This window comes from Pecten maximus, chromosome 16, assembly GCF_902652985.1.
Source record: "Pecten maximus chromosome 16, xPecMax1.1, whole genome shotgun sequence".
In the NCBI taxonomy this organism is placed as follows: Eukaryota; Metazoa; Mollusca; class Bivalvia; order Pectinida; family Pectinidae; genus Pecten; species Pecten maximus.
In genome coordinates this window covers 17,677,673-17,687,207 of record NC_047030.1, presented here as the reverse complement: position 1 = coordinate 17,687,207, position 9,535 = coordinate 17,677,673, and the positions used below count along the sequence as shown (strand labels likewise).

At 37.9% G+C, this 9,535-nt stretch overlaps 1 protein-coding gene and 1 non-coding gene across 3 annotated transcripts in view; one reads left to right on the top strand and one right to left on the bottom strand.

Annotated features, from left to right (window-relative positions):
• Window positions 1-591: 591 nt before the first annotated feature.
• Window positions 592-663, bottom strand: Trnap-agg. Its single transcript has one exon. It is a non-coding gene; the product is annotated as a tRNA-Pro (tRNA).
• A 122-nt stretch (window positions 664-785) lies between these two features.
• The window catches only part of LOC117344885 (solute carrier family 35 member F6-like), a 31,938-nt gene continuing 23,188 nt past the window's right edge, over window positions 786-9,535 (top strand). Inside the window, exons 1-6 of one of the 2 annotated variants that reach the window (XM_033907753.1) lie at window positions 786-969; window positions 2,254-2,326; window positions 3,145-3,355; window positions 5,736-5,906; window positions 6,132-6,242; window positions 7,460-7,615. In XM_033907753.1, coding sequence (XP_033763644.1) covers window positions 893-969; window positions 2,254-2,326; window positions 3,145-3,355; window positions 5,736-5,906; window positions 6,132-6,242; window positions 7,460-7,615 — 799 coding nt within the window. In that variant the 5' untranslated portion in view covers window positions 786-892. The remainder of the gene's footprint in view (window positions 970-2,253; window positions 2,327-3,144; window positions 3,356-5,735; window positions 5,907-6,131; window positions 6,243-7,459; window positions 7,616-9,535) is intronic. The other variant, XM_033907754.1, reaches the window with a different exon arrangement.

The window sequence follows — 9,535 nt, the reverse complement described above, 5'->3', positions numbered from 1 at the left end:
ATCAGATTGATATGGAAAAATAAAGAATTTAAAGTAATGAAAGGCTCTAGAATGTAAAACTGTAAAAAAAAAAAAAAAAAATTATCAAAAATGACTTGATACAGCTGTATATTAAAACAGCAGTTGTCTCCCGTTATTTATTAATTGTGTTTACAGATAAATATTTTGATCAACATTGTGGTCCTAAATCTCATACCCAATTGCATTTATTAAAGATAATAAAATGTACTGTAAATTAAACATCATGTGAAATTGATGTTTAGCATTAGTTGCTGAATATTCGTAATATTCTGGCCATATTAAAATTAATTGATACATTTGGCCATCAGATTTTTTACTTTGGAATATAAAAAGAGTGAGCAGAAACTTAGACAAAGAATGTTTTTTTTATGATTTGATATAGAAACATTTAATCAATAAGTTCTGTAATTTTAATATGTGCACAGTTTATCATGGAGAGCCTGGTATATCAAAAACAAGTTTTTTTTGTTTATTAACATAAAAAATGTATATAAAATCTGTAAATCAGTGAAGACTTAATTTCTAAGACATTGAATTAATTAAAAAAAAAAAAAAAAAATTGCAAAAGTGGGGCTCGTCCGGGATTCGAACCCGGGACCTCTCGCACCCTAAGCGAGAATCATACCCCTAGACCAACGAGCCATACATGTGGGGGCGGTAGATGTAATTTATAACCGGGGATTTATTTTTCTTCCAATCTAGGTTGCTAGGATGTTTGATACTAACAATAAGAAGTATGCTTTTCTTTAATACAGATGAGGAAAAAATCCCGTGTAAGCGAAAGAGGAAGTTCAAGTCTGCCTGTAAATATAGAGAACTCAGAACAGCAGGCTAGAAGACTTCCTCCTTAAGTTATCAAACGAGTCCTGAAATGGCTTGGTCTGTTCGTGTGATTCTCATAGCCGTTTTAATGGTTGTTACCGGCTCAATCAACACGTTATCGACGAAGTAAGTAAAACTAGCGTTCAATCGGTTTATTTACTCATTGACATGTGACAGTTAGTCAACTTAGTGTACAGTTATACTCAGTTATATGTAGGCATGATAAGTTGATAACAGTGTAGGCCTACTATCACATGACATAAGTACCATTCACTCTGTTTGACTTTTGTCGTTGTTCTTCTTAATTATTCTATGACTAGAGTAGATCTAGCATGAAATACAAATGTATATTCAATCACACGGGCGTTTGAAAATTATGATATAACTGTTATGTATGACAAGAATAAGAATAAAGGTCTCGTGCAATATTAAACTGAAGGGTTTTGATGTTGATATCGCCTTTAAAACTGCCTTGTATCTACATAGTAAGATCGTCAGAAAATTCGGACTAATGCAATATTAGCTAAATATTTAGGCTATACAGAGACCTATATAGAATATAGGTCTCTGGGCTATATAATGCTTATTTTTTGTAACAGGCGTTTCAAAATAAAATTCTTGTATTTTGTCAGAATTTCAAACGCCTGTGGTTTAACCTGTTATATGCTTATTCCTACATAAATCATGAAGCATGCATATCCTTTACCACCTGAAGTAAGGCTTCAGACAATCCAGATCATGTGAGAGCCAATTAATTGAATTCATTGATGACATCACCTAATATGGAACTTCGGAAGCAAACTGTTGTTCTTATTATTAGTAAGGCATTTGTCAAATGATTTGATAAGGTCAGCCATCAACTTTTAATTATCCATAACCTTAAGAACTATGGCATAGGGGCAAAGTTAACAGATGGATTGAAAGCTTCTTAAGAAACAGGACACAATCAGTTGTGGTCGAAGGAGAAAAATCCAACACTGTCTCAGTAAGATCCGGAGTCCCCCAATAAAATGCAAGGTTCGGTCCTCGGGCGGAGCCTTTTCCTGTATTACATAATGACATAACCAAAGGCATCTCGTCATCTATAAGGCTCTTTGCAGATGACACCACTTTGTATCTTGCATCAGACATGCCTTGATTTCGAATCGGGATAGCTACTTGTATTGTTGACAAATTCGATCTGTGACAGAGCCTGGACATCTACTTAAATTCTTGTCCCCAGGAAAAAAAATCCTAATACAGGCCAATGGTCATGGTGAAACCGATTTATTATTTTACTTTTTTGAAGACCAAGACAGTATATATATCTAACTACATGTGCAGCTACATTGGACTCTTTTGAATAATAATATTGACAGACATTGATGTGTTAATAGGTACTGTGCTCATAGCATATTTATTACATTACAGATGGGCTGACAGACAAAAGGCGATTGGAAATCCAGATGATAATGAACATTCATTTGATCATCCATTCTTTCAGGTAATTTTATACTCTAAAACAATGCAATGTTTCAATTTTTCAAAACTTATAGAATAGATCAACATTATCCGTAGTATTTGCTCTGGAGAAAATTAAACGTTTCAATAAATAAACATGTAGATCTTTTTATTTTGTATATTTTAATAATTTATACTGATGGGTATTTGGCACCAGATACTATATATTATATATGTATTCAGTTTAATTGGACCACTATGTTTCACCTTGAGTGAGTTCTTTTGAACCCAAACTTGCTCGAAGAACCAGTGATGCTAAAATGTTTCTTCCTGTCCTGATTAATAGCCTGGAATACAACAAATCGAGGCATGGCAAAATCAGTACAGCGATATTAATCAGAACGGTTGATCCACAGGATTTCCATCCATAATATTCTGTTGCACATTTCTCAGGACCAAGTGTAACATGGAACTTATAATTAGTTAGGGATTCTTTTCATCAGGAAACAGTCATTTGCCATAGTCTGACATGACTATTATCAGAAAATTGTCATTGGCTTTGGCGTTGACCACTTTTAAAGCCTTATTAAAAATAGATTTTATTACTCATAACAGTTTCTTTTCAAATCACCAACTTCATTTTCAAAACAAAAGGAAAAATAGGACCCATTCAAAAGAAAAGGAAAAAAAGCAATGTAAAAAAAATTATGAATTCGATTCACCATCATTATTACCTAATTACAGAACTAATTCCTTGACATTGAAAACTGTATACAATTAAGGTCTTTGTCATGAAGGATAAGTATCATTGTGTTATTCAGACGCACAGCCATCATACAAGTAATATTTAATGTTTTTCAGGCTGTTGGGATGTTCCTTGGGGAGATGAGCTGCCTTGTGGCTTACGCTATAGTGCTGATGAGGAAGCGTCATCAGGGTGACCGGGAGTATGGGAGTCGATGGGTGAACCCTCTTGTCTTTGCTCCACCAGCCATTTGTGATATGTGTGGTACCTCTCTGATGTACATAGGTCTTACTTTGACTTATGCCTCAAGTTTCCAAATGCTCAGAGGTGAGAAATATTCAGAATTCATGTTTCAATGCCCCGTCATGAAATGGAGGGGAGCATATAGTGTTACCCATGTCTGTCCCATTGCATCGCATCCCGTCCTGTCCCGATACTATGTAACTAGATAATCTCAGGAACTGCTGATGCCATCCTCACCAAACTGTGTTTCCTGGTGTCAAATGAAAGTGTGGGCATTGATGTCTTGTATAATATGATAATAGTCATGGTTGTTTATACCAATAAACATTTGTGCGATTGCATGCTTGTTTCCAAGCTAGAATTAGCAGACTAACAGTAAGCTGGCAAATGGAGCTGTCTGTGCTGTCAATGTTGTGTCCTAGGGCAACACTTTACCCTCATTCATGATTGCCCAGGATGTCATGCAACAGGTCTTCCATATGTTGTTTTGTGAGGTAATCACCAACTACTTCAAGGAGAGTCTGTCTCAAAATTACCCTTGCTATTAATGGGGTGATAAACCCAGCAAACAAACCTGTATATACGGCATCAATATCATTTAATCTATCATAATACAAAATGTAATTATGTTTCTGAACAAACAATGGCCCGACTGCCATGTTTACGTCTGGGTAGACATTTGATTTTAATGGAATATATGTATCGTAACTACGGTAACCTGAGTTAGTCAGATTTACATAGACCTGTAAACCATCAAGACATGGCTGTGTGTTTCAGACAATGCCACCTCTTGAATATTATGGAAAAATTCAGGGAAATTTCCCTGAAGAAGAGCTCTGTCACCATCAGTACCAGAGCTCTAAACAGGGAGACAAAACTTGGTATTCATAGCTGTTCTCAGTGTACATTTGGTTATGTTAACATTGTAGGCCTTTGTTATAGTTTTGGGGACAGATAAAGTAGGAGGACAGGTGAAGTAAGAGGACAGGTAAAGTAGGAGGACAGGTAAAGTAGGAGGACAGATAAAGTAGGAGGACAGGTAAAGTAGGAGGACAGGTAAAGTAGACAGGTAAAGTAGGAGGACAGGTAAAGTAGGAGGACAGGTAAAGTAGGAGGACAGGTGAAGTAAGAGGACAGGTAAAGTAGAAGGACAGATAAGCTAAGAGGACAGGTAAAGTAGGAGGACAGGTAAAGTAGGAGGACAGATAAAGTAGGAGGACAGGTAAAGTAGGAGGACAGGTAAAGTAGGAGGACAGGTAAAGTAGGAGGACAGGTAAGCTAAGAGGACAGGTAAAGTAGGAGGACAGGTAAGCTAAGAGGACAGGTAAAGTAGGAGGACAGATAAAGTAGGAGGACAGGTAAAGTAGGAAGACAGGTAAAGTAGGAGGACAGGTAAGCTAAGAAGACAGGTAAAGTAGGAGCTCAGGTAAAGTAGGAGGACAGGTAAAGTAGGAGTACAGATAAGTTAGGAGGACAGGTAAAGTGGGAGGACAGGTAAGTTAGGAGGACAGGTAAAGTAGGAGGACAGGTAAAGTAGGAGGACAGGTAAGTTAGGAGGACAGGTAAAGTAGGAGGACAGGTAAAGTAGGAGGACCGGTAATTTAAGAGGACAGGTAAAGTAGGAGGACAGGTAAGCTAAGAGGACAGGTAAAGTAGGAGGACAGATAAAGTAGGAGGACAGGTAAAGTAGGAAGACAGGTAAAGTAGGAGGACAGGTAAGCTAAGAAGACAGGTAAAGTAGGAGCTCAGGTAAAGTAGGAGGACAGGTAAAGTAGGAGGACAGATAAGTTAGGAGGACAGGTAAAGTGGGAGGACAGGTAAGTTAGGAGGACAGGTAAAGTAGGAGGACAGGTAAAGTAGGAGGACAGGTAAGTTAGGAGGACAGGTAAAGTAGGAAGACAGGTAAGCTAAGAGGACAGGTAAAGTAGGAGGACAGATAAAGTAGGAGGACAGGTAAAGTAGGAGGACAGGTAAGCTAAGAAGACAGGTAAAGTAGGAGCTCAGGTAAAGTAGGAGGACAGGTAAAGTAGGAGGACAGATAAGTTAGGAGGACAGGTAAAGTGGGAGGACAGGTAAGTTAGGAGGACAGGTAAAGTAGGAGGACAGGTAAGTTAGGAGGACAGGTAAGTTAGGAGGACAGGTAAGTTAGGAAGACAGGTAAGTTTAGAGAACTGGTAAGTTAGATCTAGGAGGACCAGTAAGATTGTGATGAAAAGATTTGCTCAGACTATACATGTAAATCATTATACCTCCGTCAAGGAAGTTAGGGGGTTTACTGGAATCAGCTGGCATCGTGCTGATTTTATTGCAGGCTAAAAGAGATTTACAAAGCATCCAATGATTGGCCGTGAGTTAGCTGTCACCTCCAGACTAACAGGACAAGCACAGGGATGGCAACAACTAGATAGACAAGTCTATTGCTAATTGCTGCTGGATCTTAACTCCTCATTTGTTTTGATTTCAGGTGCAGTAATCATTTTTACAGCTCTGCTGTCTGTGGCTTTTCTGGGACACAACATCAAGGCAAGGATGTGGGCAGGAATGATCACCGTCATCTTGGGTCTGGGTGTCGTGGGCGTGTCCGATGTTGTGTTTGGTGACAAAAAATCCAAAGATATCAACGGAATAATAGCAGGTAGGGTTCAAAACCTCTGTATCACTTTCCATTTCTAGACACAAGAGACTAAATTAGACAATCTGAATTTTTAGTGCCATACATCATACTCGTGTAAAATTTTCTTGGAAAGAAATATCTTGTTATAAGGAAAATTTCAATGTAAATGTACAAACGTATATTATTGTAATACAATGATATTTGAACTTTTGTTTTAAACAGTGTTTTTTTTTTTCCGTTTTGTAGGAGATTTACTAATCATCATGGCCCAGATCATTGTTTCGGTACAGATGGTTTATGAAGAGAAGTTTGTGGCACGGTACAGGGTCAGTCCATTGCTGGCTGTAGGGTATGAAGGTTGGTTTACTGCAATCATTATACATTAGGTTTCGTACACATATTGGCTAGTTTCTGATACTCACCCATTGTTATTATGTGCTGATGAATAATTCATCCCTTTGTAAAAATATTATCTGGACATTGTGAACACAATAACTGGGGTAAATATCAACCAAGTTTGATGAAACTTTGTATGCAGCCATATATCGACAATATCTGTGAGGAGAATGAAAATTGAAAATTTCCAACAGTAACTTATAGAGTTATTGCCCTTTCTATAATATCATCATTAGACCTTGTGAATACAATCAGGAGAAAATATCAACCAAGTTTATTGAAATTTCGTTTGCAGCCATATATTATCAATATCATGGACGAGTTTGAAAATGAGAATTATTTGACAGTAACTTACAGAGTTATTGCCATTTGTAATAATATTATTATTAACCATTTATTAGCTCGCCTGGCTCGAAGGACCAGTGAGCTTTAAATTTTAATTATGTGATGGAGCAGCATCTGTCGTCCATCAACACTTCCTTTAAATCCCTTCTAGTCCTGAACGCCTGAATGGATTTTGATGAAATTTGGTCTGGAGCATTATTGGGCAAAGGAGATCTAATAAAATTATATAAACAGAGGGTGTGGCCCCTCTGAGGCCGGAAGGACGAGGGCCAATATTTGAAATTGGGTTAAATCTTTTAAATTGCTACTAGTCCTGAACAACTGAATGGATTTTAATGAAATTTTGGTCTGGAGCTATATTTGGCAAATAAAATCTCATGTATAAGTGAAGAGTATGGTACTCTTGGGGTGGGAGAAAAGGGACCCAACAGGGGAAATATAGCCAAAAAAAAAAAACCCACTTTGAAATACTTTTTCTTTATCAAGAATGAAAGGATTTAATCCATCTGTAGTTTAAACTATTGTTGGGAGAGACAGTTCTGAAGTAGAAAAATATTTGAACTATAACTTAAATGAGAGCATTTTGGCATGATTACTGAAATATCCAAGTGAGTGATGCAGGCCCCCTAGGCCTCTTGTTTGTGTTATTTTTCAATATTTCAGGGTCAGAAATCCATAGTGCTTAACTTACACCAGATATGAAATGAAAAAAAAACTATTGTAGTATGGTATTTTTCACTGTTACTATTTTTAGTCAGGGCTGGTAGGGGACATATATTGCCTCAGCAATACCACACATGCTTATTTATTTATTTATTTATTTATTTATTTAGGTCTGTGGGGATTTATCATACTAGGAATATTGTTGGTACCGTTTTACTTCATACATGCCCCGGTGTTCAGTAAACTTCCAAGCCACAGACTGGAGGACCCACTCGATGCCTTCCGGCAGATCAGCAATAACTGGCAAATAGCCGCAGCTGTTATAGGTATGTTATCACAACATTATAGTTTGATTACAATGCCAAGAGAACTTAATATAAATATTTACATTCCAATTAGGGAGCTTAGTCCAATCAAACACAGACATCAATTATAGGGAACTCAGTCCAATCAACCATCTACACCAATTATAGGGAACTCAGTCCAATTAACCACAGACACCAATTATAGGGAACTTCGTCCAATCAACCACAGACACCAATTATAGGGACCTCAGTCCAATCAACCACAGACACCAATTATAGGGAACTCAGTCTAATCAAACACAGACACCAATTATAGGGAACTTAGTCCAATCAACCACAGACACCAATTATAGGGAACTCAGTCCAATCAAACACAGACACCGATTATAGGGAACTCAGTCCAATCAAACACAGACACCAATTATAGGGAACTCAGTCCAATCAAACACAGACACCAATTATAGGGAACTCAGTCCAATCAACCACAGACACCAATTATAGGGAACTTAGTCCAATCAACCACAGACACCAATTATAGGGAACTCAGTCCAATCAACCATAGACACCAATTATAGGGAACTCAGTCCAATCAACCACAGACACCAATTATAGGGAACTCAGTCCAATCAACCATAGACACCAATTATAGGGAACTTAGTCCAATCAACCACAGACACCAATTATAGGGAACTTAGTCCAATCAACCACAGACACCAATTATAGTGAACTCAGTCCAATCAAACACAGACACCAATTATAGGGACCTCAGTCCAATCAACCACAGACACCAATTATAGGGAACTCAGTCCAATCAACCACAGACACCAATTATAGGGAACTCAGTCCAATCAAATACAGACACCAATTATAGAGAACTTAGTCCAATCAAACACAGACACCAATTATAGAGAACTTAGTCCAATCAAACACAGACACCAATTATAGGGAACTCAGTCCAATTAACCACAGACACCAATTATAGGGAACTCAGTCCAATCAACCACAGACACCAATTATAGGGACCTCAGTCCAATTAACCACAGACACCAATTATAGGGAACTCAGTCCAATCAACCACAGACACCAATTATAGGGAACTCAGTCCAATTAACCACAGACACCAATTATAGGGAACTCAGTCCAATTAACCACAGACACCAATTATAGGGAACTTCGTCCAATCAACCACAGACACCAATTATAGGGACCTCAGTCCAATCAACCACAGACACCAATTATAGGGAACTCAGTCTAATCAAACACAGACACCAATTATAGGGAACTTAGTCCAATCAACCACAGACACCAATTATAGGGAACTCAGTCCAATCAACCACAGACACCAATTATAGGGAACTTAGTCCAATCAACCACAGACACCAATTATAGGGAACTCAGTCCAATCAACCATAGACACCAATTATAGGGAACTCAGTCCAATCAACCACAGACACCAATTATAGGGAACTCAGTCCAATCAACCATAGACACCAATTATAGGGAACTTAGTCCAATCAACCACAGACACCAATTATAGTGAACTCAGTCCAATCAAACACAGACACCAATTATAGGGACCTCAGTCCAATCAACCACAGACACCAATTATAGGGAACTCAGTCCAATCAACCACAGACACCAATTATAGGGAACTCAGTCCAATCAAATACAGACACCAATTATAGAGAACTTAGTCCAATCAAACACAGACACCAATTATAGAGAACTTAGTCCAATCAAACACAGACACCAATTATAGGGAACTCAGTCCAATTAACCACAGACACCAATTATAGGGAACTCAGTCCAATCAACCACAGACACCAATTATAGGGAACTCAGTCCAATCAACCATAGACACCAATTATAGGGAACTTAGTCCAATCAAACACAGACACCAATTATAGGGAACTCAGTCCAATCAAACACAGACACCAATTA